The 25,199-nt window shown below is 37.3% G+C and overlaps 1 protein-coding gene across 5 annotated transcripts in view; it reads right to left on the reverse strand.

Moving 5' to 3' along the window:
* The window catches only part of UBAP2 (ubiquitin associated protein 2), a 119,395-nt gene that overhangs the window by 57,048 nt on the left and 37,148 nt on the right, over positions 1–25,199 (reverse strand). For 3 of the 5 annotated variants that reach the window (XM_044940192.2, XM_044940193.2, XM_044940191.2), the window contains exons 3-7: positions 13,702–13,854; positions 12,700–12,777; positions 10,062–10,172; positions 5,340–5,493; positions 3,467–3,544 (exon numbers count right to left, since the gene is read on the reverse strand). In XM_044940192.2, the coding sequence (XP_044796127.1) occupies positions 3,467–3,544; positions 5,340–5,493; positions 10,062–10,172; positions 12,700–12,777; positions 13,702–13,854 (574 nt within the window). Of the gene's footprint in view, positions 1–3,466; positions 3,545–5,339; positions 5,494–10,061; positions 10,173–12,699; positions 12,778–13,220; positions 13,353–13,701; positions 13,855–25,199 lie in introns of those variants that run through there. The other 2 variants (XM_044940195.2, XM_044940194.2) reach the window with 2 other exon arrangements.

The following is a 25,199-nucleotide window of genomic DNA, read 5'->3' on the forward strand; positions in this document are numbered from 1 at the left end:
ACAAAACTGTTCTCTCATTTTCACCTGGCTAGTAATGCTACCAGCAATATTGTTTTTGATATGTATACATTTCCCTTTATTGTAACCTGGTACAAATACCTGTTTTCATCTAACAGCTCAGAAGACAGACCTGGGTTCATAAAATAGAGAAAAACAAGATTAAAGTAGATAATCATAAAGAATAAATCAACGTAATGATAAATGCTAAAACTTTACTCATATAGGTCTCTCTAGGAACTCTATGCTACATCTATGTTGAATAACTGCTCAAGTTTTTAATAGTTTAATATTATGTATTACACTGAGAACCAGAGTAAAAAAGTTGCTCACTTTCCTTGAAAAAAGCCAAAACACAGAGGACACCTAATCATCTTTACTAGAAGAGGCAAATCCAAATAACAGATACTCCCCCAGGACCAAACATGTGCAACCTAAAGAAAAATAAGTAGAAAGCAATCCCTCTCTCATCCCCAGGAGACTGTAAGCAGGGCTTTGATAACAGCCAAATCTGCCAGAAACTGTGTGCACTTGAATTTATCACTGCACACTCCAGGTCATGATCTTTAAGATCCTAAAGATTTTAAAGTTTAAAGTTAGTTCTAAAGTTTTTTGTACTGGCAAAAGTTCCCAGATTTTCAGAGCTGGTTCAATGATAAAGATGGCTGCTGTGTTGACGATGAGCTGCCCACCTGCCCAGAGACCAGTTCAGCCCAACAGGGCATCTCTGGGGATTGTTTCACTCAGAGACTTAGGACTCAGGCAAGTTGTCCCTGGTTCAGGCTTCATCTACAGAAAGATAGGAATACATCTTCCCCAACTGTAAAGTAGCATAAATGAGTCAAATGACAACAGCAAATGCCCCAGGAATTCAAAGAGGAAGAAAGCATAGAGTCTATCATCATGTCTCATATATTAACTTTTCTTTAGCAAAAAAGTCTGATTATAAATGTGCCACAATAATTATTTCAGGAAAAAATTAATGGATTCTAAACCAGTGAAGAAAAGTCTGATGGGAAAATGGTCATTTACAGTCTCAGAGCACTCCCCTGAAAAAAATATGTATTAATTACAAGGAAGGAAGGAGTAACTTTACAAAGGAGAAACTGGGCAGAAACCACTTTCCTTAAGTAATCAAAGCTAACATCACTAGTAATGAGATAAATCTGTATCGTGTACCCTCTAATATGATGTACTGAGAAAGATAGCTATATCATTCTGTGGCATTCCTACCAAAAACCATAACGTGAATCTAATCATAAGGAAACTTCTCAGATTGTTAATGAAGGTCTTTTTACAAAAGAGATGCTCCAAAGTGTCATCAAGGCCATGAAATACAGAGGAAGACTATTCCAGACAGATAAACTGTTCTAGATTGAACAATAAACAGACATGGGAAATAAAACTGTGTGTGATCTTGGCTGGATACTGGACCAGAATATTTGCTTGCTACTAAGGACATTAGCAGGATAACTGGAAAGTTTTGAATAAGGCCAAACAGATTGTAACAACAGTAATTTCCTGATTTTATAATTTTAAGGTAGTTCTGTAAGCAGTATCTTTTTTCTTAGGAGTTTACACACTGAAATATTTAGGGGTAAAATGGCATTATGTTTGAAATGCACACACAATGGTTTCAGGAAAAAAAAATAGTATGTACATAGAGAGAAAATGACAATGCAAATGTAGCAAAATATTAAAAAGTTTGGGGACTCTGGGTAAAAACACTCTACAAAATTCTGCTGTTTTTTTGTTTTAAAATAAAATGTCAAAACCATACCCTGAGCACTTCTGTGTATATTGTGTAATCCAGTAAATATTAGGTTGGTAGAAAAGTAATTGTGGTTTTAGACCATGAATTTTAAATCACTGTAACTAGGCTCAAACACATCTTTATTAATCAAAATAGGAACTATTACAGTCAACATGTTTTTGCCATGAGAAATAAATTTATTACTGTAGCGTAAAAATCCGTGTTTCAGAATTTGATGAACTCTTGGGAATCATTTTCTGCCTCGTGTTGATTGTGGAAGCATTTTCCCTGCAAAAAGTTGTCGAGGTGCTTGAAGAAGTGGTAGTCGATTGGCGAGAGGTCAGTGAGTATGGAGCATGAGGCAAAACTTCAGAGCCCAATTTGTTCAACTTCTGAAGTACTGGTTGTGCAACATGTGATCAGGCAGCTAAACTCGCATCATGTTAACTACTGAGCCTGAGCACTCAGGAGTCAGAGCACCACAACTAGAGAGGGAAGCCCACATGCTGCAAAGAAAGATCCCCCTTGCTCTCAAATAAGACCTGATACTGCCAAATAAAAAAATTTTTTTAAGAAAAAGAAATCAATTACAAAGTCATTTTAAAAATAATCAGGAAACTTTGTGTACAGATTATTAGATAATATTTTTAAGTGTGAAAATAGCATCATGGTTACATATAAAATCACATACATTTTTTAGAGGTGCTTACCATAATAATATATGATAAAATATCCACAAAAATCTACTTTAAATATTTCTGCAGACAAGAAAGGTAGACATATATAGAGCATATATGGCTAAAATCCTTAAACATTACTGACTAAACATGAAGGGCCTCAGGGTTCATTTACTCTCTCCATTTTTCTCTGTGCTTGAAATAAGAAAAAATCTAGAAAAGGGAATTACAATTGAAATCTGTTTTTAAAGCACAACCTTCTTTTCACTGTGCCCAACAAATTAGTATATAATTCTGCCCTTTTCTGATCTCTGAAAATTATTTACTTTTGGCCCAGATAGTAGAAATTTAGTAAATGATAACTGGATGAATAGCCAAGGGAATTCATAGCATATGCAGTATACCTACATTAATTTCTATCCCTAATATTTCTGATTAAAAGAAATTCTGCCACTGTAAAATGCACATTTGGAGAACAGTCACAACTGAGTGGAACAAGGAATCAAACAAAATGTCGGTCAATTCAGGTAGCTTTACTGAACCAAAACAAGATATCCCTATTACATTATGTATCTTGATTTTTAGAGCCCTAAGAAAATTCAGTTACAACTCCAAATATGTGGAACTACATTCTTGAAGTGGCTTAATGACATCCCAAATTAATAAATGCAAAGAAATGATCACTAACAGGAAAACACTGGATGGGGGTAATCAATGGGCAAATGATTTTAAAACTATTACCATATGGGTAAAACACATCTGTTAAAGTCCAACACAGGAGAACTTAATAACTTTTTGGTCAGAGGTTCAAATTTTAAATTATTCACACAAAGGGCCTTTCTCAGCTCATCTGAAAACAACCAATAGGGTTCCTCAAAATTATATAATTAAACATTTCACTTATAGGCATCAGTAAATGAATCAAAAGATTCCAGACCAACCGTTCTTTCACAGTACACTGCCCTCAGTGAACTGAGCATATGAACAGCCTGCCTCCTTCTCCCTATCACAAGTGTCTCCTTCCTACTCATTCTCTTACCTCTACCACGAGCCCGCTTGCCTCGATCTGAAGGCTTGTCCCCTTGATTGCAATCAATTCCGTTCTCTTCACCTCTAACTAAAGTGAAAAAGAGCAAACAGCTACTAAAGACAAGGACAAAAAGACTCCTTCTGCCCCTCAACAACAACAACAAAAAGGTGTTTTAAAAAAGGTTAAAATTTAACCAAAGGGTTTGGAAAATACGATAAACAAAACCAAGCCAGAGTGGCTCAAAAAACTGACAGCAGAACTTGCTTAATTTGTAGGTGAAAATTCAAAAAGAAATCAAAATGACATACTACTTTTTTTTTTGTTTGGACTTTCCATCACATAAAGTTAAGTTTACTTGCAAAAAATTACCTTTGTTATGCAACGATATGCAAGAAAATTTTCTCACTGGTCAAGTTCAAAGCCTGGAAAGGCAAAGACTAGCCAACTGCAATACCAAGGGAATACTGAGTTCTTGGGGAAGTTAACTGTTAACACAGTCTTTTCTTCTCCTCGTTCCTATATTGGCATTAGTGACTCTATATGATATAGAATCTTTATGAACAATACTGGCACAGCTTGCTCCCCTCTTTCAGGGCTTAACTCTGCAAGCTGTCAGTGAGGCTTTCCATGGCCACTCTCTTTAAATTTGTCAAACCCTATTTGTAATTCCCATCTCTTTGCCTTTGTTTTTCCCCAGAACATAATTTCTACATAATGCCATTAAAATACTGTCATATTAATATAAAATGTTACTCTTCTTTTTTATTATTACATCTCACACTGCTGCTGCTAAGTCGCTTCAGTCGTGTCCGACTCTGTGCAACCCCATAGACGACAGCCCACCAGGCTCCCCCGTCCCTGGGATTCTCCAGGCAAGAACACTGGAGTGGGTTGCCATTTCCTTCTCCAATGCATGAAAGTGAAAAGTGAAAGTGAAGTCGCTCGGTCGTGTCCAACTCTTAGCGACCCCATGGACTGCAGCCCAACAGGCCCCTCCAATCAGTGGATTTTCCAGGCAAGAGTACTGGAGTGGGGTGCCATCGCCTTCTCCACATCTCACACTACCTTCCTGCAAAGTCTTAGAAGGGCAGGGGCTTTCCTGTGGTCCAGTGGCTAAGATTCTGTGCTCCCAATGCAGGGGCCCCAGATTCAATCCCTGGTCAGGGAACTAGATCCCACATGCCTGCAACTAAAGATCTGGCATGCCACAACTAGGACCCAGCACAGCCAAATAAATACATAAATAAAAGTATATATATTTTTAAAAAGTCTTAGAAGGGCAAAGATTTCTGTATTCATTGCTGTACACCTTTAAAAATATCTTCTACATTGTAGATACTCGATAAACATCTGTGGAATAAATAAACTAGTGAAAGTTTGTAAGCGGACATGTTAAATATTTATATTCTATTCATCCATAATTTAGCTACTTTGGTATGCCTGCACAGAAGGTAGTGTTGTTCTGGGTGAATGATGCCAAAACCTGAGTTGAATGGAAGGTATTGAGAAAAATCTTCCCTATTCAACAACTTTCCTCTTAAACTCTGCAAATACCAAGAATATCCATAAGTAGGGAAGAATAAATAGCTTTATCTATCAGCCAACAAAAAAACCCTTCTTTAAAATTAGAAGATGCACTATATTAGAGGAGGCAGTCTTAAGACACAACAGAACTACCTACAGCCCCAGGTCAGTGCTAATATGAAACTGCATTAGCTGGGTTTCTAACAAACTACTCAGTTGTAGCTAAGTGTTACTTATATTAACAAATATTGCATTAAGGAAATGGATTTATGGGCATTCATTGAATCATTCTCACAGCTTTTTAGTATGCATGAAAATTTTCATAAAGCAAAGCTGAGGCTAAAAGGTCTGTACTTACACTCTCTCCCACGATTGCCACCTCTTACTTTCCGGTTGTTGTTTCCACGTCCACGGCTCACTTCTCTCTCACTTCTCTTCTCTCTATTCTCTTTGTTTTCTGAACTTTCTTTTCCAAAATTCTTCTTCTTCCCTCCTACAGTCTCCCATGAAGTCTACCAAAAATAAGAGCATTTATTCAGAGCTGTCACTTAAACTGTGTACAATCATCAAGGGTATGTGCATTTATCTTTTGAACCTAATTACCCCTACCTCACACCTTGCATGCCTACCATTCTAATTCTTCTCCATAAACATACTGTACTTTCTGATGACAAAGACAGCAAATCTCTTGCTAGGTTCCTACTGCTATGGAGAGCACAAAAGATTACATCACTAGCTTAACTGACAACATACTGTATGTTGTCCCACGAAAGAGCCTTTTTCTATACTGATAAGAATAAAGCAAATGTTATTTCCCCAAGCTCCCACTCCATACCATCCCCACCTACCTCAGTAGTTGGCCAAACACCTATTAATATATAGAACTAGTTCAAAGACTGTAAGATTTTACCCTAAAATCTCAGGAATACAATTTTCCCTATTTGTTGTCTAAGATAACCATCTTAAAGAATTTAGTGGTTGACAAATTTGAGGTTAGTTTTTAAATACAGAAAATTTCAGCCTCCAAAGACCTGTTCTAATGAGAAGTTAAATGATTTATGTAACCTCCTTTCTCCCACAAATCAAATCATTTGCAGAAAAATCGTGGAGAAAAGAATGAAACACTATGTTCTTACAGATATGAATATTAGGATATCCATCAGGATGTTGCTGGGAGATCCCAAAACTGACCCATTCATTTCTATTTATTTTTCCATAATTTACTCACAAGGGATTTGAAGTGATTCAATTTCAAACTAAGCAATAACTACTTTAAACTAAAAAAAAAAAGTCATTATCCAAAAAACGTAAGTGCATAAAATGATTGGATGTGGAAAAAAATACAAATTAAAACAAGTCATTTTCCACCTCTAAGCTTTGATAAATTTTTTAAAAAATCAACAGCCAATAGTTATGGTAGAATAATCAGGTATTCTCAGTTCTGATGAACATCCATCCATTCTAACCTTCCAGAAAGCCTACCTGGCAATAGTGTCCAAATTTTATATTGGTTCAAAACTTCTGGCCCAGTAATTCTATTTTTTGGTTTTTATTCAGAGGAAATAATCTGGTAATTGTACAAACATTTATATGCAGACAATGAACCACAGAACAGAAGGATGGAAAATTTCCCAAATGTTTAGCTTAACAGACTACCTGCTCTAGAACATTCATAAAGTGAGAAATACATAGCTAGTTAACGAGTAATCGACATGTTCATAGAAAGAGAGCCATAATATATAAGTGACGCAAGCTATCAGCAAACGGAGCTTGTGTATCGCTGGAAAAAGTAGTAGTTATCCAAGTGAGGGCCTTTTAAGATCATTTACCTTTTTTATTGTTCTGTATTGTTTTTTAATTGGCAAAAACAATAAAGCTTATTTATTCCAGAAAAGAAATTTCACAGCATATAAACTCCATCTATTATGTTCGCTGATATGAATAAACATGACAAATATGTAAGATTTCTATATAATACATTTGAGAGACAGTAACATCTTACCCTATTTTCATTCAGCAAAAGATACCCCTAAGCAAGTCTTGGCTTGTGATCAAAAACTAATGAGAACTTACATGGGGAGGAAAGCAGGGCAAGGAACCTTTAAGGGGCAAATGGACTAACACCACAGTGAATCCTAAAGGGAATACAACTGCACATTTTGCAAAACAGTCTACATGCATGCACACAGGCTTTCAAAGAAAACCAAATAATTACAAAAGATTTTCAACAGAACTTCTGGCAACCTGTGTCATCTATATTTTGCTACCTGTATAATAGGTTTGAAGAAATGTTAACAGAAACTGTCTTCCAAGATACCATATTTAGCAATCAGAAAAGCAGCTGTCTAGGCCAGTTCATTCAAAATCACTCTCCTACCCCTTTATATTTGCCAAAAACTAAACAATACAAACAGGTTTCCCAAGTGGCTCAGTGGAAAGAATCCCCCTGCCAATGCAGGCAACACAGGAGATGCAGGTTCGATCCCTGGGTCGGAAACTTCCCCTGGAGAGGGAAATGGCAACCCAATCCAGTATTCTTGCCTGGAAAATCCCATGGACAGAAAAGCCTGGCAGGCTACAGCCTGTAGGATCACAAAGTGTTGGACACAACTGAGCATGCACCATACATACATACATACATATAAGAAATACAAACATATATATATATATATATATATATATATATTTTTTTTTTTAAGCACACTAATGCAAGTGACTTAAACCTCAAAACTATTTTGTCACACAAACAAAACAGCACTTTAATGAAAGGAAAAGTTCAGTACTTAAGATTCTGTTCAGTGGTTTCCTTTGACAACTACTCTATTAGATAGACAAATGCACCCCTACAAATAGTGAAGACAATTCCACTATTTTTTCAAAGTAACCATTTTCTTTCAGAAGGCCTTGTTACAGAACAAGATTAGCCAATAGGACAAGATTTGTTTGCTTTCACAGTTTATTTTGAACAGTTCCTGCTCCTACCAATCAAGCCTACTATGTTCACATTCTCTAACTGCCCACTCCAAATAATCTACCGCAGGCAGGGGAAGATACTCCTTACAGCTGGTTACCCATGGCTGCTGCAGACAATAAAGTAAGAACAAGGCAAACAGGATGAAAGATGGACCACAGAATGATCCTAAACAAACCAGGGTTTCAAAAGGACTTTCCCTCTGCCTCTCCATTTCCCCTATAGCCCTCTCACCTCCAAATAGGCAAAGGTCTTTTGTCGTGTCTGTGTTCAGGCCCTAATTCGCAAGCTTCCAATCTTTTAAGAAAACAACATGGCAGATCTACCCCTCAACTGTGTGATTTCAAAGTTCTAGAGGTAATCAAAGAGACTTTTATAACTTTCAGCCCAGAACCACCTCCTTTGAGTTCAGTTCCAAATGAGAAAAGGGAAGTTGAAACTCTTTATTAAGATAGAACTGGATGTTCATTTAAGACTTAAAAGATTAACCCAGCCACCACAGAAAATGAATGATGAATCTGTGGGAGCTAAAGGAAAGGCAAGAGAAAACAGCATCCAGGCCTATCTCTACCATATAAAAGAAAACAGGCCCCTCAAATTAACAATCTGGAAATATTTCATTTATTCAGTGCTTTTTTTGAAAATAAATAAATAAATAAATAAATAAAATAAGAGCAATTCAGTCCTTCAGGTCATTTTAAAAAATGAGACCCATTCTACACTGCATTCATTAGCAATGGGCCGACCATTCCCCATATGTTATAAAATCTGGCAAATACATGCCTGCTGCTGCTGTTGCTGCTGCTGCTAAGTTGCTTCAGTCGTGTCTAGCTCTGTGCGACCCCATAGACAGCAGCCCACCAGGCTCCCCTGTCCCTGGGATTCTCCAGGCAAGAACATTGGAGTAGGTTGCCACTTCCTTCTCCAATGCATGAAAGTGAAAACTGAAAGTGAAGTAGCTCAGTCAGGTCCGACTCTTAGCGACCCCATGGACTGCAGCCTACCAGGCTCCTCCGTCCATGGGATTTTCCAGGCAAGAGTACTGGAGTGGGGTGCCATTGCCTTCTCCAAATACATGCCTAAGTGTTAGCAAATAAGAACTCTTCAAAATTTGACTTCCTCACTTAACATCATGCATTTTCCTGACAAACTGACGTATTTGGTAGTTTTATCATGTTGGACCAGTGTTATCTTGCACAGAATTTTAGCCACAGATACTGCTATACTCAAATAATGAAGTATTTTCCCAATTATCTGATGTTTATAATTATAAATTTCATTCCACCTGCTTTCCTATTAAATAAAAAGATACTCATTTCAGTTTTGAGCTTGTCACAGTGGTTCATTTTAATACAGCCTATGCCTAAGAAAGTCTACCTGTAAAAATGAGAACCTGATTAAACCTAAACAATAAGAAGGCACTTTTTGATGTGCTCATCTTTATACTCCACTTAGGTGAATGACTGTTTTAATCTGCTCTGAAATTTATTTCCTCAATGAAAAAATACAAATGAAATACTGTGCAATTTCTATTTAGAAATCAAAAGATCAGAACTGACACCTGCCTCTGGTGTGGCTTTAGCAGCACCCTTTCTAAAATACAAAGGAAGGAGCTTTAGTGTGCCATGTGCATTCCTCAAACTTTACAAAGCTTAAAAAAATTTTTTTTTCTTATTTTATATAGCTGTCAGGCTGTCATGAAAATGTGTCAACACATAAGCAAATAGATATAACAGCAAATCCTGATTTTCTGTTAACCTAGAGATATAAGGAGTAGCGAGAGGTGATGATGGAGATGAAGGAACATGAGCAGTGGAGAGAGAAGTTTTTCAGGTAGTGAAATGTCCACAGGCCCAGAGAATTTTGGCAACTGTGTTAAGGCTGGACTAGATGACCAAGTTCTCTAGAGTCTTCAGATTCTACAACGTCATGAAGAAACCATACGTATATAACAAACAGACATTTCTCGTTAGTGTTCTTTCTGGTTCTAAAATATATATGGAATGGCACCCATAATTCCCTCTACCTCCACCAAGTAAGGTAAAGCTGAAAATGCAATATGAAACTAGAGACAAAGTTTAGCAATGCAAATCAATTAATAATACTTACAGTGTCTGAATTCCCCTCCAGCAATACGTTGATGGCTTTGTTGACATCTCCATTACAGTCATGGAGAGCCACTATGCATTCATCCTGATTTTTTCCTGTCACCTCCATAAGCTGTTGAAATTATAAGAAAATGATTAGGGGAACCCAAAATTGGCATTTGATATTAATTTTAAGATTCTACTATATAAAGACAAAGATTATGCAATCCTTCCATATAAAGATGGCCTCTTCCAGACTCCAAGTGTACAATATAATATCAGGTTTACCTGTTTTGATGACTCCATGTCTTTCCACCAAAACTGGCAAAGTCAAGCTACAAATCAACCTTCCTCCAAGCTGACCAAGCATCAGATTCTTAATCAGCAGCATATACATACATACATACCAACATTCTCAGAACATTCAGGATCAGTTTTATGACTGCTCAAACTAGTTCACAGGCCTGGGATTCCCAAGTTTCTAAACTGCTCAAATGTTAAGCGGGACTATATATACTTCAAAAAATACTGGAGTGGGTTGCTGTTTCCTTCTCCAGGCGATCTTCCTGACCCAGGGATCGAACCTGGGTTTCCCACACTGCAGGCAGAATCTTTACAGTATAAGCCATCAGAAAAGCCCTCCCAAAGACCAAGTATGAGTATATGGCCACAACTGCCAAACATCCAGTCCAACTGCTTGCATTGTACAATAGTCTAGCACTCTCTGACAACATTCCCTACATGGGCTATCACTGCTTGGTTTAGAACATTCCACATACAAAATAATTTATAACACTTTAGTGAAAGTCACTCAGTCGTGTCCGACTCTTTGCAACCCCCTGGACTGAGCCTACCAGGCTCCTCTGTCCATAGAATTCTCCAGGCAAGAATACTGGAGTGTTGCCATGCCCTTCTCCAGGGGATCTTCCCAACCCAGGGATCGAACCCAATTCTCCTGCATTGCAGATGGATTCTTTACTGCCTGAGCCACCAGAGAAGCCCTATCACACTCTAAGGTCTCACAATTAGAATTTGGCAGCTATCACAAAACTCACTCGTGGACATACTATTTTTTCAAGTGGCCTCAACAGGGTACTATTGTTTGAAATTAAATAAATCTCCTTGATGGGCTTCCTACAAGAGATACTAAGCTATTTAATATGTTCAACACAAGGAACAACCACAGATTAGGCACAATATAGGTTTCTCAATTATTAGTGAGCAAATGTACGATCTAAATATCTATTTGTTTAACTACATTTAACTATTTCAATATGCACCAATATCAGCTGCATTTCAAAATACTTTGACCCCAATATCTGAAATGATTTCTCTGTGGTCATAAAACAATTAGCCTATCAAAAAGGTAGGTCTCCTGATCTCCTAAATACAGCTCTTTACACCACCCCATTCCATCTGATTTCCTTCCTGTGTTACCCAGCAAGGCTGTATACACTCTATAGCTTTCCAGTGCTTCAGTCTTTGGATGTCTACTAACGAGGTTAGTGTTTTATCAAGAATCTATAGTGGCCCAACACCCATCACATGCAGTTATTAAGATGCACAGTTACTGTTGAAATTCCCCCAGTGACTGGATTAGTAAAAGAGAGAACCATCGTTAAAACTTAAAGCTCTGAACTGTACCAGTGCTCTTGTTTGTGTCTCTGCCACGCTCTTCAGATAAATATGTAGAAGCATGTCTCAAGTAATTCATAAACCTCACTCCAGTGAATGGGTTCTATGACTTTTTAAGAAATGCTTGCTATGGCTTTCCAAAAATATCACTTTAAGTCTGATGACAGCAACTTAGGTAAGAACAGAGTAAAAGGTTCACCAAGGGACTTATAAGGAATTATTGAAAGGAATTACAGGAATTATTGGGAGACGTCTACCAAGGTAAGGTAAGGGTTATAGCTTGGTTTCTAGAATCTTGAATGGAAAGAAACTCTTATCAAAAAAGAATAGCATGAAATTAATGTTATCTCACTGAAATTCTAAATGAAGACATCACCCTAAAATTTAATAACTTTTCCAATCTATGGTTGGAATCATCACAATATGTGAAAAGGCAATTCAGCTCTTCCTTAACATCAAACAAAATTTTCTGATAATTTGTCAAATATTAAATGTACTCTCTATGCACAAGTATATACAATGTCAGCCTGCTTTCACAAATGCTCATTGTTCACATGTAACACTTACTCAGAAAGGTTCTACTGCTAAAATTGCTTCATTCTAGGCACCCCACTCCAGTACTCTTGCCTGGAAAATCTCATGGATAGAGGAGCCTGGTAGGCTGCAGTCCATGGGGTCGCTAAGAGTCGGACCTGACTGAGCCACTTCACTTTCACTTTTCACTTTCATGCACTGGAGAAGGAAATGGCAACCCACTCCAGTGTTCTTGCCTGGAGAATCCCAGGGACAGGGGAGCCTGGTGGGCTGCCGTTTATGGGGTCGCACAGAGTCGGACACGACTGAAGCAACTTAGCAGCTGCAGCAGCAGCAGCCACCAATACAGGTATTTAATCACTGGTTCAAAATCCAATTATTTGCAACTAAGCAAAAAACGTAATTTAAAGTAAGAATCTCTAGTGAAATTACCTTTTAAAGCACAGTAAAATACATTACAAAAATAACAGTATCCTTTGCCAGAAACATACCTGTTTAACTTTAGCTTCAAACTCTGAATCATTTTTATCAAAGATCACTTGAGCAAGACGCATCTGTTCAGCTGTTGCCTGGAAAATCAAATACAATTGTTAAAGATTTAATGCCAAAACCTGGTGCAAACAGATAAAAGTTCTCAATCACTATGGTTACAGAAATACTGATTAACTAAAAAAACAAAAGGACTCTGCATTTAGACCTCTTAAGTGTATTTAATGTGTTCCCATAAAGTAAATAAGTACCAAATTAAATAGCATAAAGGTCCCATTCCTTTGGCCAAATGACCTAAATAAAGTCCTGTTCATTTTCATTAGCCATGTGACTCATTTAAATTTTCTTTTTTGAATTTTTTTTCCCTTGAGGAGATGAAGTTACAGCATAACAGAAACTGGAAGAACAGGAAGCAGTGCAAACTTCCAGAATACAGGCTTAAACCCAGCCTTGCGGTCAAAAAGCAAAAGAGCTTTGCTATCAACTCCAAAAAGACCAGTTCTGAAGAGAACTCTGTACTTACCTAAATGAAAACTTTTAAGTTACATTTTTAGCCACAGTTTTTTTAACGATTTCATTTAACAGAATTTTAAAAGAACCAACTTTCAAACACTAAAATTAGTCAGCTACAGAGAAAATTCTTTTCCAGCTGCTTTTTTCACTCAAAACCATTTTCTAAAAAAAAAAAAAAAAAAAAAAAAAAGACCAAGTTACTGAATTTTTGAGGTTTACTTTTGTAGTATTTCTGCCAATTAAAAATTTAGAAAGGCATTAAAAAAAAAAAAAAAAAAAGTAATTCTTGGGAATTCCCTGGCAGTCCAATAGTTAAAACTGCACTTTACTACCGAGGGCATGGATTCAATCCCTGGTCAAGAAACTAAGATCCCACAAGCTTCATGATACAACAAAAATAAATAAATAAACAAAAATTAAAAGATTTTTTTAAAAACTTGAAAGAAAATCTGAAAAGGTAACTCTTGTGCAGTGAGTTAACAGCAACATACCAATTTGGTTCCTTGGCTCTGGCAAAGGTACCATAATTGTGACAATAAAATCAGATGAGGGATATACAGGAAATCTCTGGTGTCTCGGCAACATTCTAATAAATCTGAAATTACTCCAGGGCTTCCTTGGTGGCTCAGTTGTGAAGAATCTGCCTGCCAATGCAGGAGACACAGGTTTGATCCCTGATCCAGGAAGATTCCACATGCAGCAGAGCAACCACAACTACTGAGCCTGTGCTCTAGAGCCTGGGAGCCACAACTACTGAGTCCACAGACCCTAGAGCCCGTGATCCTCAACTAGAGAGTAGCCCCCACAGCTAGGAAAAAGCCCATGCAGCAACGAAGACCCAGCACAGACAAAATACATAATAAACTATTTTGGAGTAATTTTATTTAAGTAAAGTTACTACTGCTAGCTAAAATCTCTACTAACTCCTAACAAACATTTTTAAAGTTAAATCATTTAAATTATTGAATGAGCTTGGGGTGGGGGATTCACTAAATGCTAATAATAAACAGCTTTTCATCTTTGCTTTTAATATGAAAAGAAAAGAAAGTGAAGTTGCTCAGTTGTGTCCAACTCTTTGCGACCCCGTGGACTGTAGCCCACCAGGCTCCTGCATCCATGGGATTCTCCACATTGCAGGCAGATGCTTTAACCTCTGAGCCACCAGGGAAGCCTGCTTTAAATATAGATTCATAATAATCTTGACAGCGGGGATGAGGGGGATGTTAGTATTTTTTACAATGTAAAAACACTTTTCATAAGACCTTTCCAGTTCATGTGTGTGGCTGATTATTCAAGCTCCAGATAGCTTTGGCCAGTTCCCTCCAACCAAATGGCCAATCCTTTGATCCCAACCTATGCCTGCTGTGATCTCAGCTGAAGTGCTAGTACATTACAGAAAGATGTTTACATTACAGAAGCACTGTCTACACATATGGCCAATTTTACCTCAATCCTCATCAGTATACATAAGGGCCTTCTTTACATACACCCTCAAAGGAGAAGTCCCAGTGCTGCAGCCTAAAGAACCAAGGTATGAAATAAGTAAATGAGGTAAAAGGAAAAACCAAAGGGGAAAATGAGTTCTGGAAAGATGGCACTTCCACATTATATATCTGAGTTTTGGGTAGTGGCAACCACTTATGAGTCAAAGTAAACCACTGCGACAGGGTTCCCTGGTGGTCCAATAGTTAAGAATATGCCTCACAATGCAGGGGCCACAGGTTCAATCCTTGGTATGGGAAGATCTCACATGCCACGGAGCAATTAAGCCCATGCACCACCACTACTGAGCCTCCACTCTAGAGCCCTTAAGCCACAACTACTAAGCCCATGTGACATGTAGCTAGAACCCATGCTCAACAAGAGAAGCTTCTGCAACAAGAAGCCCACACATCACAACCAGAGAGTAGCCCCTACTCACTACAACTAGAGAAAAGCCTGAGCACAGCAACAAAGACCCAGTGCAGTCAAAAATAAACAATTTTTAAAAACCCACTAGGATAAAAAAATATATATATATATACTATATAAATATATGAATCATTTTGCTGTAGAGCAGCAATTAACACATTATAAATCAACTATACTTCTATAAAAATAAATAATAAAATTAAAAATACATTTGGGGCTCTTGGTGCTAAAATCCCACATGATTAATTTCTGTCCATTTTCCCTAATACCAATCCCTCCTAGTCTCTGAACTTCAAGTCTAAAAATATGCCTCACTCATATTCACTCAGCCTTGCTCCAATCCAAGCATATGAATGCTCATCGCTTCTTAACATAAATTTCCTTAAATAACAAAACTTACACACAGCCCACAAGAAAATCACAGTGACTCATAAGGTAACTACCTAATACCAAAAACTACTTACCTGGCACTTAAATAATTTTCTCTGATATCAAAAGCAAAATATTAACCATTACTACTTTGTAGGGTCATATTATCAACTGTAAACACCTGTATTATGTTTATTGGCTGCATAAAAATCTACTAGATAGGTCTTGCATTTTACTCTATAAACTTTCATTACAATCTAAACACTACAGGAGTCATTATTACACTTAATCTTCTATATATATATATCCAGGATAGCTTCCTTAGAATACATACAAAGATGGGTCAAAGAACTGTCTAGAAAAACGTTAAAAGAAGTTTCATACATCTGCTCAAAAATGCTCCTCACAAAGGCTGCAAAAATTTATAATTAACAGTGTAAAGGGTCTGCTTTCTCAAAATTCAGTTTTTAAAAAATGCAAATTTAACCAATTGAAAATAAAGATGATCTCTATTTGGTTTCATTTTACTTCGTAGATCATTAGTAAGAGTAATCTTTTAAAAAATAAACTTACTAATATGCTGATGATAAAAAAGACTATGAAACAAGAGTGTAGGAGAGCTGAAACATCTTCATTTTGCAACCACCACAGGAAAAATTCAAATAAGAATCATCAACGAATGCTCATTCTAAAGGGGAAAGTTCAACGAGGAAGAGATTATTTACACAGGGTCTCAAAGTGTCTCCAGAAAGATTATTTCTTAGTTGCTGGCCAAGACATCATAACAATAAGGGAAATGGGCAAAACCTGGACTGAGTGATCAAAATTAACATCCTCAGTGAGGGCAGAAACATCATGTGGTGCTACACATGGGACTCAGAAATACTCCATGTGAGTTAAACAGCATTCCAAATAGACATCTATAACCTAAATCTACTCATAAGGAAACACCAAATTCAAACTGAACATTTTTTATAGTAACTGGCATTCTTCAAAATTGCTATTATTTCAGAAGACCAAGAAAGGCTGAGAACAGTTCCAAATTAATGAAGACTAAAAAAGCTTGTCAAGCAAATACGATATAATGATTTTGTACTGGAAAGAAACATGATATAAAAGACATTATTGGAGTAAATGACTTCATTGGAATAAATGAAAGTTCCACATTGACAAAATTGGAATATTAACTGTAGAGAACACTGCAGAAATGATAAATTTATGAAATTTGATAGTGAAACTGTGTCTGCACAAAGAAACAGCTTTGTTCTAACTTAACAGCAAAACTAAAATCCCAGGGACAGGACTTCTCTGGTGGTCCAGTGGCTAAGACTCTGTGCTCTCAATGCAGGGCGCCCACGCTTGATCCCTGGTCAGGGAACTAGATCTCAAATGCCACAACTAATAATTTGTATGCCACAACTAAAAGATCCCTTGTGTCTCAATTAAGCCCCAGTACAGCCAAATAAATAAATATATATTTTTTAAAAATCCCAGGGATAACAACAACATAAAACTAGGTGGCAAGGTATCTCTTACAAACCTCAAAATACAAACATGACAAGAAAAAAAACAACAGTTACAACATCTGCATGGAATTAACTGTGGCAGAGGCCAGCACTGGGGTGTCTAACTAGTCGAAGAACAGGAAACCCCATGTAGCCAAGTGACATTTACTTGAAAGTAAGGTTGGCCAATTTGTGCACAGCACCTGGTACTATAGGGTTTTGACAACTCCAATAGCAAACTAAGTTACAGGATTGCAGAAAGGTTGAAATAGGCAGGAGTAGTACCATCATAAACTACTGAAACTGACCAGCAGCCATGAAATTAAAAGATGCTTACTCCTTGGAAGGAAAGTTATGACCAACCTAGACAGGACATTAAAAAGCAGAGACATTACTTTGCAAACAAAGGTCCATCTAGTCAAAGCTATGGTTTTTCCAGTAGTCATGTATGGATGTGAGAGCTGGATTATAAAGAAAGCTGAGCACCAAAGAATTGATGCTTTTGAACTGTGGTGTTGGAGAAGACTCTTGAGAGTCCCTTGGACTGCAAGGACATCCAACCAGTCTATCCTAAAGGAGATCAGTCCTGGGTGTTCACTGGAAGGACTGACGTTGAAGCTGAAACTCCAATACTTTAGCCACCTGATGCGAAGAGCTGACTCATTTGAAAAGACCCTGGTGCTGGGAAAGATTGAAGGCAGGAGAAGGGGACAACAGAGGATGAGATGGTTGGATGGCATCACCAACTCAATGGACATGAGTTTGGGTAGGCTCCAGGAGTTGGTGATGGACAGGGAGGCCTGGAGTGCTGCAGTTCATGGGGTCGCAAAAAGCAACACGACTGAGCAACTGAACTGAACTGAAATGACCAGCTAAAGTTCCCACTGAGAGAAAATACTGGAAGTAGAATCAAAATTGGGCCACATATACAGAAAATTCCAAAAAAAGTCCACACTGGGGTAACAGAACAAAGCCAGGAAATCTCAGAAAGCAAGCCAACATAACTACATAGGTAAAGAGGAAACACTGACGTTTGAAAAGCCACTCTGAACCATGATGCCATGTAAAAGTTCAAGACTCAGTTCACATAAAAATGAGCTATCTAAAAATAAAGGTCAAACCCAATACAAAGTTAGTATAAGAGAAAAAGAATAAGCAAGGTAACACCCCCCATAACCAATGATAGTACACCAAAAAGGTGCCTAGGGAAAAAAGTAAAACTGCTATCTTCTGTTTCAGTATGTACTAAAAGACCTAGCATGAAGAAAAAGATAAAAACATAAAAGAATAACATTTTATGTCTACATTTTTCTAATTTAGAAATGAAAGTGAAAACTAAACTGAAAAGAACACAAAAATAAACTTAACAACTAATGCTATAAGAGAAATAAAAGACAAAAGAGGAAAAATACTTAAAAGTAAAAACGAAATTTAAAAAAGGAAAAAGATAAAGGAATGGGAGAAAAGAAAGTGTCAAATGTTGAATGTAGGCAAAAGACAACCCAACCTCAATCTGTGGAGAATACAAGTCTCTGAAGATGACAAGGACAGAAAAGGAACAGAACAAAGATTTAAAACTAAAATTCAAGAAAAATGTGTGGAAAGCAAACAGAATAATGTTTAAATTTTTGAAGAAAAACACACCATACTTAAGAATATCAATGCATAACAATCCACACTAGGATATTTTCTAGTAAAATAGCTGGACTTTAAAACAAAAATATCCATGTGTACGTAGGCAGAAATAACAAGACTTCTAAGGGAAAGAAATCAGAGTTATCAATAAACTTGTCAAAAGCAATGCTTTAATGCAAAAAGAAAATAAACATTTTAAGATATTCAAGTAGAGGAAGTAAGAGCCAAACATGTATAGCCAAAAAAAATGACTTTAAAGTCAAATACAAAGGGCATAAATAATTACCAGCACCATAGAACACTGGGATGATTATTCCCATGAGCCTTTCCTGGGGAATCAACAACAGCACTGGCTTCAGATAAATAATATAAATGACTAGAGATACTGACCTAAGTACATGCTTAACAGTCACAATATTTATTGTAGAAGTAAAACTAAATGATGTCTCAAATGGAGAAAGTACAGTATACAACTAACTGGCACATGAACAGGGCATGTAGGTATAGGATACTATTTGAAGAAGGATAGAAGGGGACTCCCACAAGTTCCAGATGGAGCTTATCGGCTGATTCAGGTGCCATGAATACCAAAGGCTGCACCCTGGAAGAGTGAGTGCACCAATCTGTCCTTTGTGCTGGCGTTAGCAGTTACATCAATTTTTTCACTTGAGGGCTACCTCTATCAAGTAAAATATGCTTTCAAGGCTGCTAATAAGGCTGTCATAGCGAAAAACCATGTAGTGACCCTCATAAAAGAGAGCAGATGACAAATTACTGAAGTCTAGCAGAGTGACTATTCAAGATAACCAGAAATGCTGGCTGTGTCAAGAAATAAGAGAATGACAGCTGACAATGGCTCCGCATTAGGAGTCACATTATGAGACAGCAAATGGCAAAAACAAGTGTGCTGTGAGACCCCTGTTGTGTTCAAGAACTGGAGACACTTACTTCCCAGGTCTATACACAGAGTGCCTCTTAGTTGTTGAATAATTTTCACCAATACTAATAAAAACCGAGGCACTCAGATGTACAAGTGTGATTATCCTGCAAATTAATGCTGTTAATTTAAAAGCTGCTACAGAAGGAGCTGAAGCAAATAAGCTAAGCAGTTTCACTGAAATTTCACATCTGAAGAAACTATTCAATTAGACATTTCTTCTATCAACTGACTTCAAGGTAAAGCTGAAAATTTTAGATTCAAAAAAAAAAATTTTTTTTTACAGAATCAGAACTGATACACACATTGTTGCTCCAGCAAAGAATGTAAACATTTATATTCAGTATGTTGAAATCTGATGCCAATGACCAAGATATTACATAAAAACAAGGCAATGTTTATGGAGGCCCCTGGAATCAAAAAGGACAAGTTCCCTAAGTTGAAAACTGTGTATAAATAAAAATAGCACTGGGCACAGGAGAGATGGTGTAAAATGGGGAAGACATGGTAGTAGTTTCAGCACTCTTATTTTAAAGGCTGTTTTAAAGGCTGTATATACACATAATCGGAGAAGGCAATGGCACCCCAATCCAGTACTCTTGCCTGGAAAATCCCATGGATGGAGGAGCCTGGTGGGCTGCAGTCCATGAGGTCGCTAAGAGTCGGACACGACTGAGCGACTTCACTTTCACTTTTCACTTTCATGCATTGGAGAAGGAAATGGCAACCCACTCCAGTGTTCTTGCCTGGAGAATCCCAGGGACAGGGGAGCCTGGTGGGCTGACGTCTATGGGGTCGCACAGAGTCAGACACGACTGAAGTGACTTAGCAGCAGCAGCAGCATACACATAATGTGAGATAAAGCAAACGAGTAATTTGGGGATATTCTAATTACGCCAACCCCTGGGTTCTGAAGAAACCAGGATTCTCAGTGTAGAAGTAATGAAAATGTTATATAAAAAATGAAAATGAAAATTCTGTAGTCCTGAATATGAGCTATCAGCATTATTAACTCATGAGGCATTTTTACTTTTCAGTCTGTCCACTGGAGAGACCTATAAACAATGACAAACGCAAAACCATTACCAGATGGAGGTCTCTAAGTGCGATTTCCACTAAAAGATGCCAGGATACCCTAGTGCAATGTCTGATCAAGGTATGCAGCAGAAATTATACAAGAGAAGTATGGAGTAATTTATATGCCAGTTTATGAAGAAACTATCAAAGATTACTAAAACCAAGTCAAAAAGTCCTCAGGATCCAATTTCAAGAGACCTGGATAAAGATGGGATAATTTCAACTTTAAGGGAAAAAAACAACTAGGAATAACTAAAACCCTTTAAATGGTAAAACTCGTAAGTTCATAATATTTTTAATATTAAGTATTCACTTTTGGAGGATAGGTAACCAAGTAATTATTTTAAAAATGTATCAATATACTCTTCAAATGTGTAAATGGTCATGAAAAACTGCTGCAGATCAGAAGAGACTAAGGAGACATGACAACAAATTGGATTGGATCCTGGAACAGAAAAGAGACCTTAGTGGAAAAACTATAGAGAAGTCCAAATAAAGTCAGTATTTATTTAATAATACTGTGCCAATGTTATCTTCCTCTTGACAAATAATTACATAGGACAGAAATCAGTAAACTATAGTCTAAGATCTGATTTTGTATGGTGTGCCAGCTAAGAAAGGTTTTTAGCATTTTAAAAATGTTGTAATACAACAAAAACAAAGAAAGAACATGCAACAGAGACTGTGTGTGGCCTGTAGACCAGAAAGTATTTGTCATCTGGCCCTTTCTGGAAAAACTTTGCCAATATTTAATATAAAATGCTAGGATTAAGGGAAGCTGGATAAATGTAGAGACCTCTATCATTTTCCAACTTTTTTTTTTTTCCAAATCTTAAAATTATAAACCTCTTAGCTAGAACAACCAAGAAAAAAGACAGAAGTCTCAAGTATTAAAATTAGGAATGAAATGAGAAACATCACTACAAACTTCAGAAGAATTAAAAGGATTATAAGAAAATAACCATGTCCAAGTTTATGCCATCTAGCTGAATAACCTAGACAGAAGTCAACAATTCTGTCTGAAAGGCAAATTCCTAAAAAGACACAAACTCCTGAAACTGACTTAAGAAAGACTGAAAATCTGTAACAGTGATTGAATTAGTCAAAAAGAAGCTCCCACAGAGAAACTCAGGCCCAGATAACTTCACTGGTAAATCCTATCAAACAATGAATGAACACCAATCATCAATTTTCACAAACTTTTCCAAAACACAGAGAAGGGAACCATCCTAATGCATTCTATAAGGCCAGTATTACCCTGATATCAAAAGCAAAGACATCACAAGAAAACACAACTACAGAAGAATATCCCCCCACAAAATCCTAGCAAACCCTAGCATACCAGCAACACACAAAAAAAGAATATATACTGTGACCAAGTTAAGTTTACCTCAAGAATGCAAGGTTGTTTAACATCTTAACGTAATATATCATATTAAGAGAATAACAGACAAAACATGATTATTTCAGTAGACACAGAAAAAGAATTTAATAAGATCCAGTACCCCTTCAGGCTTAAAGCTCAACACTCAGAAAACTAAGATCATGGCATCCAGTTCCATCACTTCATGGCAGATAAACGGAGAAACAGTGGCTGACTTTATTTTTATGGGCTCCAAAGATCACTGCAGATGGTGACTGCAGCCATGAAGTTAAAAGACACTTACTCCTTGGAAGGAAAGTTATGACCAACCTAGACAGGACATTAAAAAGCAGAGACATTACTTTGCCAACAAAGGTCCATCTAGTCAAAGCTATGGTTTTTCCAGTAGTCATGTATGGATGTGAGAGCTGGATTATAAAGAAAGCTGAGCGCAGAAGAATTGATGCTTCTGAACTGTGGTGTTGGAGAAGACTCTTGAGAGTCCCTTGGACTGCAAGGACATCCAACCAGTCCATCCTAAAGGAGATCAGTCCTGGGTGTTCATTGGAAGGACTGATGTTGAAGCTGAAACTCCAATACTTTGGCCACCTGATGTGAAGAGCTGACTCATATGAAAAGACCCTGATTCTGGGAAAGACTGAGGGCAGGAGGAGAAGGGGATAACAGAGGATGAGATGGTTGGATGGCAACACCGACTCAATGGACACGAGTTTGGGTAGGCTCCAGGAGTTAGTGATGGACAGGGAGACCTGGCATGCTGTGGTTCATAGGGTTGCAAAGAGTCGGACACGACTGAGTGACTGAACTGAACTGAACTGAACCCCTTTAAGATAAACAAACTCCAACAAATCAGAAATAGAAGGGAACTTCCTCAACTTAATAACAACTTTAACTTAAACCAACAACTTTAACAATCTACTTACTGGTGAAAGACAACTGAAAGCTTTCCTCCTAACATCAAGAACAAAATAAGGATGTTTGTTCCAGCCATTTGTACTGGAGGGTCTAAACAGACAAAGTCTTTCAACAATTAAGTGAGGAAAGTAGAATGTATGCATGAACTAAATTCTTATGGCTAAAATGCCAACACACACATACACACACATACACTCACTCAATCTCTGTCTCTCAGGAAAATGCCCAAACTTGAGAAAGACATAGTACAAGTATTATACAGTATAAGGCCAACAGTAGTTTGGTAAATAACCATCAGGAAACTGTTCATCAATGAAGAATTATCTTCCTATAAGATCCAAAAGTTCCTATTATAAAAATTAATAAATCACAAAGTACAGCTTCTGTTTTATGGCTAGGAAGATCTCAGAGGTAGTAATCCAGTTCAACTCCATACTGCACCCCTATGTAATTTACTCATGCTTTATGCTGGGTGTTACTGGCACAGGCCTCCTAACTACCAGAGGTGTGGGGTATCCAGTGTTAAAAATCATGCTGCCTCCCAACTAGGGAAGAAGCTATTTGAACAGTCTAAGAAAGCAGTCATGAGAGTCCAGGCTAGTGTGGCCAAGAGAAGGAAGGGATGTAAAAGATGTTTCTTTTATCACTTTGTACTTGCAGTCTGAGAAAAGTGACCACAACAAGTGCAAGATCTGGGAGAACTCTGCCTACATTCGTCCTAAGAAACCTGTGAGAATCCAATGAAAAGAGGCACACAGAATGAGAGAAATGAGAATGGAGGGCAAAGTGGAAAGCAGTCAATAGTACATAAAATCACCAGAACCCTAAGCAGGTATCTATACCAAGAAAATAAAATGAGCACAACTTTCTGGGATGAAGGTGATGTTCTGTATCTTGATAGGAGACTGGGTTACTCAAAATGTATACACAAAATATATTTTAAAATATATTTAAGTGATCTGATACATTTAAATGCACCTGTATGTAAATTTCACCTAAAAAAAAAAAAAGAGAGAGAGAAACCTAGACAAATATTAAGCTCTAGTTAATGACATATAAGCAAGTGTGTCCAGGGGTATATCGTATAAATGTATTTGAAATGCATAAAAAAATAAGATAACATGATGGATAGCTAGTCTAATGTGATAAAAACAAATAGAGCAAAAAGGTAATTGTGAGGGGGCTGTCCGGGTGGTGTGTGGTTAGATCCACCTGCCAATGCAGGCAACACCGGTTTGATTCCTGATCCAGGAAGATTCCACATGTCGCAAGGCAACTTAAACCCATGCACCACAACTATGGAGCCTGCACTCCCTACAGCCTGTGCTCTGCAACAATGAGAAGCCACCACAATGAGAAGCCTGCACACCACGACTAGAGAGTAGCTCCCAGCTCTTTCTAACTAGAGAAAACCCATGAACACCAACGAAGACCCAGGGTAGACAGATAAATACATAAACAATTTTTTAAAGGTAATTGTGAACTTGTGGGTGTTGGCTGTACAAGTCTTTCACCTTCTCTTTATATTTGAACATTTTCATAATAAAATATTAGGGGGGCGGAATTTCAGCAGACCAGAAAAGAAGGCCTGGAAGAAGGTAAAAAATAAAGGACCAAGGAAACCAAGGGGGAAAAACAGATGTTAAACAGGAGCTAAAATTAAAAATATAAATGAAATCAGACAGAGAAAGACAAGTACTATTCAATATCACTTATATATGAAATCTAATAAATAATACCAATGAACGTATATACAAAACAGAAACAAGACCCACAGACATAGAAAACAAAAGTGACAGTTAAAAAGGGGAAAGGACGTGGAGGCGGGATAGATTAGGAGTATGGGATTAATGATACAAACTACTATACAAAATATAGTTAAGGTACAAGGAATTACTAAATAACAAAGGGATCTGTATTCAGTATCTTTTAATAACTATAATGGTAAATAACCTGAAATACATACATATAACTGAGTCACTCCGCTGTATACTTGAAACAATGTTGTAAATCAACTAGACTTCATTTAAAAAATAAACACACACACACACAATAAATGGGGGAAAATATCCAAGAAAGTGAACCACAGACCAGTTGGAAAAATTCACTCACTGTATGATGTTTATTAGCGGAATATGCCTAGTTCAAGACATTTCACAGAGAAAATACGGCATACAACAATTTTACAGAGTATATGATACACCAAGGACAGGGACTCTGGCTATAATATCTTTCTGAAAAGGGATGTGGGATCAG

The sequence above is a fragment of the Bubalus bubalis genome, chromosome 3, assembly GCF_019923935.1.
Source record: "Bubalus bubalis isolate 160015118507 breed Murrah chromosome 3, NDDB_SH_1, whole genome shotgun sequence".
Lineage (NCBI taxonomy): Eukaryota > Metazoa > Chordata > Mammalia > Artiodactyla > Bovidae > Bubalus > Bubalus bubalis.